Raw genomic sequence first — 14693 nt, forward strand, 5'->3', positions numbered from 1 at the left:
TCAACTCCCTAAAAGAAAATGGTGCATGTCTGCTCACATGGAAGAAGGAAGTGGAGGCTGGAGATGAAGCGATAGTCAAGGAGGTATAGTAAGATTAAGTGGCAGGAAAATGGGAGACAGAGTGGAAAAACAAAGATGGAGAAAGATAAAGAAAGCTACAGGGTACCAGTCTCCATTAAAACCTGACATGGGTAAGTCTCGCTGAGGGGTTCACATTTACACAAACAGACTCAAAACATGCAAATTTGGTGGTTATACAGATTGTGACAGCATGGTTGCAGGAAATTTGTTTCCTTGCTTAAACAAGTCGCTTTACAAACCCCACACACAAATGTGTTATGCAAATACGGAACTGAAAATCCCCGGCACCCAAACAGGTTTGCAGACACAAACTGTGGTATCTGTATCCAGATGCAATTTAATATTATTCACTTTCACAGATGGCTTCACTGCCACGAGCAAACTCAACTCCTGCCACACACACTTTCTCAGTCATAATACATATTCCACAAACGAAATCAAAGCACTGTTTGCACTTGTTGGGATGTACAGCCTAAATGCAAAGTATTAGGTGTGGCAGGAAACTAGCTTTTCTCACAACCCTGAACACACCACCTCCACTGTGTGGTGACAACATGATGCCGTGGGGTTGCTTTTCTTCAGAAGGGACAGGGAAGCTGCTCAGAGTTGATGGGAAGATGGATGGCGCTAAATACAGGGCAATCCTGGAGGCCGCAAAAGACTTGCAATTGGGAAGGAGATTCATCTTCTGGCAAGACAGTGACCCTAAACCTAAAGCCAGAGCTACAATGGAATGCTTTAAATCACGGGTGCCCAACCTAATTTGACCTGAGAGCTATTTTTCAAGTAGCCCAGCTCCCGAGATCGACCAGTTTAGTGTCAACATTGCAAACCTACACACCTTTTCTAGCCTACAGTAACTAACCTCACTTGTTCTCATTGTCATCCAATCACTAGACGTAATTGCTCTCTCTCTGTACCTCTCTCATAGGTGCACACACGCTTGCAAATCTGCATAATGAGTATAGCCATAAATGACCCTAACAATAACTGAACAGAAAAATGAACCAGATACAAAAAAATACAAACAAGTGGCTCCACAAAGTATAAACACAGGGAGACGGAATGCATATGCACACCATATTTTTCAGATTATTTGCCTGAAAATTTGAAAACAATTATATAAAAACGATATAAAATTATATAAAAACTAACAACAAAAAACAGTGACGTTTGTGGTTGTAAGATGGCAGAATGTGAAAACGCTGGGTCAACAGGATGAGGGCAGCTTGATCTCACAACCTGCTCCTGTAAAGCCAGAATCAATCTTTATCCACCCACAACCACTAATATCAAACCACCTGGATAAAAACAAATTAGATGCCAATAGCAATCACAGAGCTTAAAAAGGCTGATGAGGAAGCATCAGCAGTCCACACTCGGAAACTGCCCAGTGAGGCTGCCGCCTTATCGGTCAGTACACAGTCGAGTCAATGCAATCAAACGCAGAGGCCATCCTTGCACAGTGGGTCTCACTGTCTCTTCTCACGTGCATGTACAGTGCGGTCCAATTATATGCAGAGGACGTGCTCCCTCTGACCTTGTTCCACGACTGATTGATGAGGTGCTGCTTGGCTGCAGAAGATCAAATAACTCCTGTCTGTTCCTCATTACCAAAAGCAGGAGACATATGCAAGAGTTCACCTCAGCTTGAGTTACATGCTGACACATGGAACCGATATCGAGCTTGCTGTTGTCTCCCCTTGTGTAATAAAGACAAAGGAACGGGTATTGATCATTTAAATCGGAATTTGTAGCGGTAACATCTGCTCTGGGTGCGTAATGTGCGCTATTACAGATTAAACGCTCGTCTTTCTTCTGCTAGCCTTTCATGGATAATTTGGCACATGAGGAAACAGAATGGCATCATTTGGTTTTGTTCGTTTTGTGCGGAAATGGACAATTGCATATAGTTAAAAATAGAAGAGTATTGTTTTTGCTTATTTCACTTAGTCCTGTCTCTCTTCCACAGTTCCTCCCCAGTTTGCAAAGAGGCCGGCCAACATTTACGCCCATGAGTCCATGGACATCGTGTTTGAGTGCGAAGTCACAGGTTCACCAGCCCCCACTGTAAAGTGGGTCAAGAATGGCGACGCTGTTATTCCAAGCGACTACTTCAAAATTATTGTAAGATCATTTTTCCTCTTTGGTAGTAACTTTCTACATTTTCTCTGCAGTCACATTTTTTATGTACAGTTTATACAGTATATAACAATTTTATAAAGTCATAAAGTCAAGATCATCCATACCGGTGTACTGGCTTAATGCAGATTCAGCTTTCACCATTTTGAGCTGTAAAGCATAATTCATTCATTCTTTTCAAACTAAATGTATCTTTTAATACACAAGTTTTAACCCTGCTCTGATTTTTCTAGATGTTTCTGTTCAGAAACGGAATTCAATAATAATATTTTACCATTAAAGCCATCATTTTAGTGAAAGACCTTTGCATACAGAAATATACATTATTTTGGCAATTATACCAATGTGGTTGATTCAGGGCAGTTGTAGGGATTTTTTTATCTTTTTTAACAGTACCTCTACCATCTATTTTGCAACTTTCTCCCTTCTTCTCTCCATTTTGCTGTATTGTGTAGAAGGAACACAATCTACAGGTGCTGGGCCTGGTCAAATCCGATGAGGGTTTCTACCAATGTCTTGCAGAAAATGATGCCGGAAACATTCAATCCAGCGCTCAACTCATCATCTTGGATCACGGTACGCATCACAAACACTCACTCATGTTCAAGGCAGATTAAATTATTTTAGATGGGTGATAATCAAAAATTGATTAAGTACGTCAGTTAACTACATTATTGTGCTTGGTAGGGCTGCATCTGATTGTTTTGCTCGGATGACAGAGAAGAGTAATGATTTCTGGCAAGTTTGTGGTTTTTTTTCCACACCATTAGTGAAGCCGAAATCCCAAAAGTCTCATCACGGAGCTCATCTGCCATTTTGGGGGTCTCATAGTGTATATACGGTTGGCACTTCTTGTGCAAATCTTGTGTCTTGAAAGGTAAACGAAACCATTGAATTTTGGTTTAACCTAATTTGACAGATGGTACATGAATACAAAAAGTAAAGGTATGAAGGAGCGTTGCAGAGATGTAGAAACTCGTGCAAGCTTCTGGATGCTGCCATTTGCTTAAACATAAACTCTGGAAAGGTGTTTTGGAGGGCTACAGCCTATGCGGCCAAATTATGCTTTAGTTCTAATTGTCATAGTGGGTAACCAGACCTAGTGGCTCATAACATCAGATGTACTGGAAGACAGACTCATGCAAAATGTTTGAATATGTTAGTTCTCGTGTCATTACCTTTGAACATTAGCGGAAATGTAGTAGAACATAAATTCAACCTCATTTGCAAGTTGATGACGTTCCCATTTTAAGCCGCAGGGCTAGATACGATCTCCCTTCAAGAAGAAACTCAAACAGAATAGGGAATTCCATCAGTGCGGAAACTGCAAAAAGCAAAGTAAAGCAATTGTGAGCAAAGAGGAGGAATGGGAGAAAATATTGTGTTGCATGGCATTTGAATGCTTATTACAAGAAGCAGTCGGGAGTCCGCCCTAATTACACCAAGCAATAGGTTCTTGACTTATTTTTGTTTGCAATTTGGTGTTTCCAAACAACTTTGTCGCAAAAGATCATTCATTTTGTAAAAGCCTGGTTGTTGAAGGTAGACGCCCTGTTGCTATTGATTGGTCACCTCAACAGAGTCCATTGTACAAGGAGTCTCAGTAGGAAACGGCAAGAAAACAACAGTCGCCATTTTAAAATGCTTCTACCGTATTTTCCGCACTATAAGTCACACCCGATTATAAGGCACACCTTCAATGAAAGGCCCATTTTAAAACTTTGTCCACATATAAGGCGCACCGGATTATAAGGCGCACCTTCAGTGAATGGCCCATTTTAAAACGTTGTCCATATATAAGATATATACATTTGGTCCGTGGGCTGGACTTTGGACACGCCTGCTGTAGTGGGTCAATATCGGTGCATATATAAGGCGCAGCTGATTATAAGGTGCACTGTCGGCTTTTAAGAAAATTTGAGATTTTTAGGTGGGCCTTATAGTGCGGAAAGTACGGTACTCTTATTTACAGATCATCTCAGCACACCGCTCTGCTCTGGCATTGCTGCTCTTGAATTTTCTGGTGAGGTGCACACTGTTGCTGTTATAATTCGATGTAGCCCACATAGCTCACGCAGCAATTACTTTCCAGCCTACACAGCCAGCGGTAGAAGCACAAACCTCATCAGAGGTTATTTTATTGCTATTTATTATTATATAGGAAGCAAACTGAGTTGAACTGTTTCGTGGAATTGTGGCTTAGCAGGGAAATCAAACGCAGCCAGCGGCAGAAACTTGGCTAATACTCATTAGCGATCATTATCTTTGTGTCTTCACTCTTCCAGCTCCAGTTCTTTGTAGTTCTACTGATTATTCTCCCAAGTGGGTGTTTGGAATAGATAGAGGTCACTTGTTAGCTGTCGGTTCAGCGTGTTACTAGTTATTTATAGAAACAATGTTTGTGCCCTTAAACTTGAAAGTTCAGAAAAATGCATAAAATGTTAAGAAATTAAAAAGCAAATCACTTTTTTTACTCCTGCAACTATGGAACATTCAGACATATTTTTTGGGCCAGGTTATCTGAAATAGAAATATTGGTAATCTAAATGATCCTGAACATTCCACATGTGCATTATGGGTCAACTAGTTGCAAACAAATGTGAGTCAATTAGAAACCAAATGCCGAAAATGGATATTAAGAAGACCTAATTAATGATGTTGTTTCACAGAGGCCAAGGAGATGCTCTGTAATATTTCTTGTAGTCATATTTTTAGATTGGTCATCTGGTGGAAGAGCTTGTCATATGATGTGTGTTTGTTAAAGCTGGATACAAAAGAAGCAAACATTTAGATGGTTTCTCCCAGTAACATTCATCACTGACCTGTTTTAAAACAGTGGACTGTGATCCTCTGATTTAAAAGTTGTGAACACTGTTGTTGTTTTTCACTTGATTGTGTGGTATTTATGGCCTAGAATTGTTTTTCATGCTATAATGTCCTGTAATTATGACCAGTACTGCATTACGGTAAATTCATCGTAGACTTAATGTGGAAATTCATGTTAGGGCACGGCTGTGGGAAAGGAAGAGGACGTAGGATAAAAATTATTAGAAGCTAATTCGTAGTTCAATTTGTCCAAGGCCAGCCTTCGTCTAGAGCCGTTGAAAGTGACTTAAGTTGAATTTTCTGTTGATTAAACAAACCTTTCATCAGCTATTGCATTGTATAAGCACTATCGTCCTCAAAATGATGGGAAGGAAGTTACATCAGATGCTGCTATTTAAGGGCTTCTTGTTACATCTTATTTCGACAGTGTCCTGCAGCCGTTTGCAAACTTTTCCGACCACATAATTTTCTGAAGTGTTTGGGCATGATATTCTGGCAGTTGTCAATTACAGCTTGGCGAGGAAACTGGTCATGTTTTTCAACTTTGAGGTTAGACAAAGCAGTCATTTAAATGATTTCCACAGATGGTACAAAATCTTAGTCTGATCAAATGACACAGCATTACAGTTTGTGTCTTGCAGCGCGATTGCTTTTTTTTGCTTAGTTCTTGGAAATCTAAAGCACAGACACACAGTCGGCATTTGTGCACGCTAAGCTATGAATAGATAATAGTGATGAGCTACATATTTTGTTTGAAACATACTGTATTTGGCTGTAATGCATTTTAATAGGATCATAAAAGCCAAGGTTGGTGAATGATACAGATGTCTGCATTTGCCAATACAATATGAACAAAAAAGGAGAAGGACCTCATAGGACCTTTGCCTTTATTTGCCATTTTGAAAATGGCCTTTTTTATGGAAATGAAAAAAGGCCCGGCTAAGTTGTTGTCCCTTAATTCCACATCTTCCATAAATTATAGTCTGACATTTTGCCTACTTGTGATCAAGGCAACTATGACACTGGCCAACCTGAAATTGGATTTGGATATTTAAATTCTGAGCACTCAAGCTCTTTGAGCCGCCTCTGTTACAATCATATCACATTGAGATGAATGGAACTAAATAAGTAACCATCCATGATACATGATACATTAAAAAAAATTGCTGATTCTGAACAACAGCAGGCTAGTTTCTGTTTGAGATGTTTAATAAATAAAGGCGGCCCACCATGTTTGATAGCATTATTTATTTCTCCCACTGTTAGACATGACAACAGAACAGAGACCCTCTCCTCCCATCCCATCATATGTACAACTCCCACAGTGAAATGAAAATGTCCCATTACTGCCACTCCTTGTCAGTCCCCGCATTACTCTGTTCAGAAAGTATATTAGAAACATGTGGCGGACATAGCATGGAAAAAGACATGTTTGAAAATACTACATCCTAGATTGATGAATTATTAACTAAATATCAACATCATTTTGAAGAATTTAAAAGAAGATTATTGCCCTCACATTTGCAAATAAGAGCCAAAAGAACTTCAGGCAATTAAAAATGGGAAATTTAACATTAGCAAAACCCTAATGATTAGAAAAGTCAGTTGTCTTAATGCTAACATATAATGCAAAACACCATAGATAGGTAAATGGAAATTAGTATAGATATTGGATGCATTGTAATATAAGCTATATAATATAACCACAGAGCAGCAACACATACAAACATCACATCCAATCCTACATAATCAAAAATCTGCGGTGTTCACCGAATTCCTAAATAGTCTTTGTGTCTTTGCGCAAGTACGGTTTCTATGCCAGTGACAGACTTAAACAATGTGGTAACACCAGTTGTTCCACCTTAGTATAAGAGAAAACATTTCAATGTCTCTTCCTGCTCATTTAGCGCGCCAGGAGGATGACATTTAAAAGAGGCCAACGATAAGGTACTGTCACGTTTAACTCCTTTCTGAACTTTGTCACCTCAGACGTGAAGCAAAAAGCAATATCAGTACCCACACAGTTACAACATTGGTCCTGTTTTGTTAAAAGTAGATGTAGGAGACATCCAAAACTATAAATTCTGGTAACCACATGACCCAGCACGCTTTGTGTAAACAAGCTTCTTGTCGCTCAGTCTCATAAAACTGGTAAATCGCACACTGCAAATATTAAATATATAAACGATTTTCCCCAATAGTTACAATTTTATGAGCACCCAACATTTTGAATTTTATGAGCACAATGTCTTCCTTTCCATAGGTGCTCATGCAGCTTACTGACAAAAAATACGTAGTGGCCATCAAATTCAAAGTATCGCAGCGATCATTCTGATTATTTCAGAGGTTGACAAATACTAAAGTGTGGTGTCTTCGACACACATAAAAACAATACCTGATGTTCTTGTGGCACTTAGTGAATCATCATCTGTTATCGGATGTCGCACACAGTTTTTTCCCAATGGGAGTTCTCAGAGATAAAGTGAATAGCAGCAGTTTAAAGAGATGGTTTTGAGGTTTTGTCATTATGATTGACTGCAAAAGGTGCGGGAGGAGAGATATATCGTTAGCTTATAAACTTTTTTTTATTTTATGATAAGCAAAGCTGTACAAATTTCATAAACGCAGCAGTAAAAGTTGTCTTCAAAGGCACTGGGACATGAAGCAGATGGGCGAGCACTCCGCTGCCTTTTCTCACCACCTTTATTCCCTGTTCAAATCAAGACGTGATAATAGGCTGCTCACAGATCCTTTCCTCCAGCTTGACGAGCACTGAATAAAAGCTCGGGCCTCCTTCAGGAATACTGTGCACTCCATCATCTGCCAGCAGGGTCACTGCCGGGCCAGCAGGAGGCAAATGCGTGGTGCTGCGAACGTGTGAACATGCCAGCGCAGCACACGCGGGTCAGATGCCATCAAACGTGTAACTTCAACAGTAGACTCTCGCGGCAATATGCGACTGTTAGAACCATGTCAGGCTCTGCTGGGACACAACAGTATGCTCAAATCCAGTCACAGCTGTTACAGCTGGGAATGTCAAGGCCTTCACACTATGATTGACATACTGTATATTCGGCCATAACACTTACTATGAAAATCCAATGCCATGCTTTTGTTGCTACAATCTCTATTCTACACTTTATTGCTTCAACGTGATTACATTTTTACTATAGTACAGTTTTTGTCATAGGTCACATTACCGGTAATGAATTCTTAGTTATTAAGAGGCATTTTGCAATATATTTACAGTCATAGTAAACCTTCCATCCCTGTCAAGCCAAGGCTGCATGCCCATCATGTATGTCTTAGAGTGTGTGTGTACGTGCATGTGCACTTGCGTGTGTTTTAATCATACACCTCCTAGTCTAAAATGATTGGGAAGAGGAGAAATCATCTGCTACCAAATTGTTGTTTGTGCAGACGCTCAACACTCACTCTGCAGTGGCTGTCTTTCAGATGCCGCTTATGCTGAGTGTATATTTGAGCATTTAAAGGGGCTGTTTTCCTGGTGAACTTTTGTATTAATTCAAGCGTGGCGAATAGCTTTGCTTTATTCATAAACGGCCTGTCAGCTAAGTGCTAACTGAAATGTTACGGGTGCCAATTTTGCTGTTGTTTTGCCCTGGAATGAGGAAAAAAAAGACTCAAATAGCCTTGGATACTCGTCAGTGCTGTTTTTTTGAAGGTCATGCTTGTTATAAACATCGGTTTATGCCTGCCAGGACTTATGTTTGTGTTTTGTACTTCTTTCAACACTTTCCTTTATTACTATATAACACTGTCCTCCAACATGCACTCATCCAGGATGCCAAGCGGATGTTTTTGGATGTGCCTAGTCCTCTGGGCAAGCTAATTAAGGTAGCTCACCACTTTTTCCTTCACACCCTTCCCTTAGCGGCAGGCGGCTGACCCCTGCAAACCTCACCTCTAAAGCTTTTATGTTTCCTGTTAGCACTCACCCTTTCTGTCTTCATTGTACCTCCCTGTTGCCATAAGCTAAAAGTAGAATAGGGAGAAACATCACAGTGGGCAGTGGACATCCTGCTGTCTGGTGGAGTGCATTTATATTTTCTTTATCTGGCCAAAAAACATTCGAGAAAAATAGCAGTCTATTTACTACAAAAAAGTTGTTGGTTAGGCAGCCTAAACATGAGCCAGTGTAATTAAGTCATTTTGGTATCAACCTCTGAATAGAACAGATTCTTAGCTCATATTCTGAGTTGCACAGAAAGCAACAAACAACCAATCCACAAAGATAAAAACATACAGTACCGTCCTTGGTAGTATGGCTCATTCATTCATCGTATGCTGGTGTAGCTCCAAGGTTGTAAGATCATTGCAAGCAGAGAAGATGTGTGTTTTCTAGCAGCTGGAGTGAGAGGCTCTGGAGATGTGCAGCATCATTGCATGTTTTGATGTGCTTGAAAGCCAAGCCCAAGGGGCCCTTGCTTTTCTCCCGCAGTCAGCCTGTGGCATGTACATTGTTTACTGTATCTGTACATGCTCATTTACATGCCCAAAGAGAACCAGCGTGATATTGCGTGTTTCTGGAGGTGATATGTGACAGCTTTTGTTGAAGTGAGGCAGTCAACCAAGATAAAAATACTGACTTCCCAGTAGTCCACGGCCCATCACTGTGTACATGGAATTCTACACATCCCCCCTGTTTAGCTTTGTGGAATATTGGTTGTCACTTTTTATAGAAACCACATTACCCTTGAGTAAATTCCAGGAGGTCTAGTGTAAACAGATTTAACGTCCTGCTTTCCTTTGAATCCTCTCTGTAGTTCCATTGGAAAAAATGCCCGCTGGGTTTAGCTAAGAGAGACAGCGCTTCTAATTGTTGCACTGAAAAATATATTTGGAAAGAAATGCAGATCCTGTCAGATCTCAACTTTTCAGCAAATTGCAAAACTGGAAATAATTGACACCTCCCCTCGCACAAAAATGTTTTAATTTCCTGTGCTGCCACAGGATCACTGCCTTTCCATTAGAAGAATAGCCTGTTTAAATTATGCTTTTCCCATCACTTCGACATAATTCCTTGGGACCAGCAAGCCATTAAATGGCACCAAAGCGATACTTATATTTTACACAGGGCTTTGGGCTGAGCACAAACACAACAAACAGGCGAATTTTTTAAAGTGAATAATGAAGCGTTTTTTCCTTAAAGAAAATATGTGAAAAGGTGAACCCACAAGTAATAAATCATAAATGTGCAGGGAACACTTAAAAAAACTAAACTTTATAGCGAGACCTCTTGTTTAGAATTTCTTTATTTCAGTTTGTTGGTTATTTTGACATCCAACCCCAGTCTCAAACTATGTTTGAAAACCCGTAACATTTTATTAAGAATCTTTACTTCTATTCATTGAGTGGGACAAAAAAAAAAAAAACATGCTTGCCACTTTTCCTGCAGTCAACCATTTCTTGCTTTGCCTTCTCTTTGTGGTTAATTTTCCTTTGCTGATTTTCTTTTTCTGCAGATCAGTTTTTCACGAATAGCCAAATCTGATTCAGCCAGTGTGAAAATGAGCCGTTGCGGAAAATAGCCACAGTCGTCAGAAGTTGCTCCCGGCCACCAATAATTTTCCACAACGTTTACCTCAGAACATTAAAACAATTAGAGGGTATTGTTTTTGCCTGCCCGCTTTATTGTACCCTTAAATTGAATTTAACACTCGGCACAGGAGGAACCATTCTTGTACCTGATTGCAGCACGAGCATACAACTATTTGGTGTGATTTATATAGTCAGTGCTATGTAAAGCAGTCATCCCTTTTTTTTGTCCCCCTTTCTTTCGTTACACCATCTAAAACATTTGTTAAGTGAAGTGAGAAATGAATCCATTAAAAAAAGAATTATTTGAAAGCAGATAACTTAAAATTGGCATGTGCATATGTAGTCACCCCATTTCTTATGATGCTCCTAAAAAGCTCAGATGAAATCCTTTACCTTCAATCACACAATTTGTGAAATGATATCCACTATTGTTCCATAATGTTTCAATTCATACACACCTTTTCTGGAAGGCCGCAGTGGCTGCAACACTAAAGTAAGAGGCACTTCTAATCGAACATAGCCATAAAGACCAAGGAACTCTCCCAAAAGGTTTGGGACAAAGATGTTGAGAAGTACAAGTCAGGGTTAGGTTTAAAAACTCATCTAAACTTAGATGATCCCAGGGAGCAACATGAAATCCATAATAATCACACCACAACAAACTTGCAAAGACAGAGGGCTGACCACCAAAACTCACAGACCATGCAAGGAGGCAATATATCAGTGAGGCAGCAAAGGTAACACTGAAGGGGCTGCAGAGTTCTACAAGAGTGGCTGGAGTATCTGCTCACAAGACTACAATAGACCACGGACTGCATGGAGCTGGGATTTATGGAAGAGTGGCCAGAAGAAAGGCAATATTTTCAGAGCACATTTTGAGTTTGGAAAAAGAAGGCATGTGGGAGACTCCCAAATGGTATGAAGGACAGCGCTCTGCTTAGATGAGACTCCAACTTCAGCCATCAGCTCTGTCTGATGCATACCCAGCTCATCTCATCACTCCAAGAACAGTATCCTGACTGTCAAACTTGGTGGTGGCAGCTTCATGCTGTGGGATAAGCAGGTCAGGATGGAGGAATATTTTTCAACAGCAGTCACTGGGATACTGGTTGACGTCAGGGGAGAGATGGTTATTACCGAATGGTGACATTCCCGTGCAACACCCGTACGAGAGTGTTAAATGAGTGTTGGCAAAAAATCAATGAATGAGATTTGACGAGCTCATAGAGATTTATCAAAAATGACTTGCAGCCAATATTGCTGCAATTGGGTCTACAACATACACACTTGAAGGGTAAATAATTAATGGACGTGCTGATTTTGAGATTTATGTTTAGGAATTTTAGATATATATATATTCCTCCTTTCACATTTTGTAGATCCATCAAATAAAGTTCAGGTGAAGAAATTGTTTTAATTCAAGGTTACAGTGTAACATAATGGGTACCGTAATTTCCGGACTATAAGCCGCGGCTTTTTTCCAAAATTTTGAACCCTGCGGCTTATAGTCAGGTGCGGCTTATATAAGATTTTTTTCGTGATTTTTGTGATGACTTGATCACTTTTATAGAGGCTGTGGACCACTGTTGTGCGGTATCTTGAAGAAAAAAAAAACAAAAATACTATTTTAAAACACTACTATGGCTGCTGCTTATTCTGGCTGTGTTGTTTGTGACTATTATTAGCTTTAGTAGGAATGCACACTAGGTTACCTGCGTCAAAGGGCTCTAAACCCTTTCTCTTACTCTGCCATGTGACTCAGAGTGGCGCTGTTTGGACCATCTGCATTGTATTAAAACCCAATCAATCAGCATTTAAATTCAATTCTTCTGAAATTTTGCTCGCCAAAAACAAGTTGTAATGAATGTGAACTTTTAATGCATTTCATTCAGAAGGTTACTTTGAACCCTGAGGCTTAAATGGCGGCGCGGCGTATTTATGGATTTTTACGGCTTTCTGTGTACTGTCTTTCTTTGTAAAAAACTCATGTGCACGTGCGGCTTATAGTCCGGTGCGGCTTATGTAAGAAAAAAACTAAAATATCCCTGAATTTTAGCTGGTGCGGCTTATAGTCCGGTGCGGCTTATAGTCCAGAAATTACGGTAAAAAGCCAATGGGGTGAATGCGTTTGCAAGGCACTGTAGACGTTTGTGCTGCTTCTGTTAAACCTGCAATGTTTTTGACTTACTCATTCATTCTTCATATGTCAGATGAAAGTACGTGACTGTGGATTGGACCATTAGTTTCATGCTGGAGCTGGTTCCGACATAATAACCATTATCAAAACAATTACAAATGGCAGCTTCCCCTGAGAAAAAATTTCTTTTCTTTTGCAAGAACCCAGTCAGGTCTGCTATTTCTACCTTCATTGGTCTATCAGTGGTCCCGGTCCTGTGTGCTTCTGGCAGATATGAATTCCTTCTTTTAGTATGAGCCTGACTGACTCTCTTATCTGTGCGCTCAGACCATTTGATGAAGTACTCTGCTTATGTTGAGTCACAACCAAGGATGCTGCCAGTTATTTGGGCCCTGAGAAAAAAAAATCACTTTGGGCCCCAACATTGTATTGCCGCAAATTCAAAAAACGATTTTCTATGGCCACTATCAGTCACGGACCCTTGGAAGCTTCATCACTTTTCACTCTTTCAACGGCGCCCCTGGCGCACCACTGGAAAATAACAGAAGTTGACGAGTTAGAAAGAGAGTGAAAAGTTGAAGTTGTAAAGTGTTTGAATTGATGTTGTCTTTTACTTTTTTTTTATTTTAGCCCAGTATTTTTACTATGGTCTATAGTCAGGTGTCCCTTGCAGCTCTCAAATTTGTTACAATATATTTAACACTAACTTTTAAGAAACAACTTACGGGGACAGCTGTGGACGAGTGGCTAAGAATGCCACCAACTAATTGGAATAGTGCTTTTTGAACTGCCACTTCGCCACTGACGCGTCTACAGTTCCACATTCATATTTTTTCCTCAGATTAATATTAAGACAAATGCTTCACCGTGCATGTCTTTGTCCCAGTTGTATTATGTGTTGGTGGCCCAGATATATTATGCAGATCTGAAGTAACCTTCCTCATTAAAGCCTTAATGCCAGCTATTCATTACCTTCAGCACAAAGACTAATGATACACTTAATGAGCTATGAATGGAGCTTGGCAAATGGTGGTAGGAGTCTGACATCTCCTTCCTGTAACAACCTCGAGCCTGCATGTTCAAGACTGATTGGACAGACAAGCGCTGGTTACTCTCCTGCATGTCAATTATTTGCAGATGATGTTAAGATGGAAGCATAATTAGTGTCCTGGTCTATTCTACGCTGCACTGTTCAGCCTCTTGAGCTTAGTCATTTAACCATGGTTTTGTTCATATTTACAATCATGACATAGGGTTAGGGTTGTCTGTACACGCCATATCTGAGAAAATTAGTTCACTGTCAAAGTCCTTAGACTTTGGGTTAAGTGGTCCAGTGTCTGCCTAAGTGACAAGTGATCAGCAGATTGATTTTGTGATTAATTTTTGATTTTGTGATTAATTTTTGATTTTGTGATTGATTTTTTTTTTTTATTGGGAAGTCCTTAAAGTGTTTCATTTTTCTCTTTAATGCCCCAAGGTATTTAAAAAAATCTTACCTTTTGCCAAATATAATTACTTTCATAATAGAAATAGAAAATCATATCTAAAAATTGTTCACAAATTTAAGTTGCATGTTTTTGAGACGTTTGAGCTCAGACTCCGCAAAAATCCCCATTCCCTGTTTGTTCGGAAACACGTTCTGAGCACGAGCTGCCATACTACAACTGCATTGTTCAAATATACTGTTTGGAAATTCAGAATACCCCAAAAAATAAGTGCCGGCCGGGGTCCAATGGGTCAGGCATTACAAATAGGAACAGTTCAAGCACCTGCTGCTATAAAATCTGGGCGTCCGCTGTATATGCACTGATAATAAAGATTAGTCACTGTGTGCTCACATGTATACCTTAGCATTTGATCTTTTGAAATGATAGCTGGCCATCTTTTCACACGTTTGACACATTTGAATTGTAACCAAACCTCCAAAAGACAAATTAGTGTCCCG

The 14693-nt window shown here is 39.9% G+C and overlaps 1 protein-coding gene and 1 long non-coding RNA gene across 13 annotated transcripts in view; one reads left to right on the forward strand and one right to left on the reverse strand.

The window, feature by feature from the left end:
- The window catches only part of neo1a (neogenin 1a), a 117789-nt gene that overhangs the window by 76597 nt on the left and 26499 nt on the right, over nt 1–14693 (forward strand). For all 12 annotated transcript variants that reach the window (XM_049718384.2, XM_049718386.2, XM_049718375.2 and 9 more), the window contains exons 6-7: nt 2054–2208; nt 2679–2799. In XM_049718384.2, coding sequence (XP_049574341.1) covers nt 2054–2208; nt 2679–2799 — 276 coding nt within the window. The remainder of the gene's footprint in view (nt 1–2053; nt 2209–2678; nt 2800–14693) is intronic.
- Nucleotides 1–14693, reverse strand: part of LOC125967377 (uncharacterized) — a 31645-nt gene that overhangs the window by 16205 nt on the left and 747 nt on the right. The window lies entirely within an intron of this gene.

Source organism: Syngnathus scovelli, chromosome 4, assembly GCF_024217435.2.
Source record: "Syngnathus scovelli strain Florida chromosome 4, RoL_Ssco_1.2, whole genome shotgun sequence".
Taxonomy (NCBI): domain Eukaryota; kingdom Metazoa; phylum Chordata; class Actinopteri; order Syngnathiformes; family Syngnathidae; genus Syngnathus; species Syngnathus scovelli.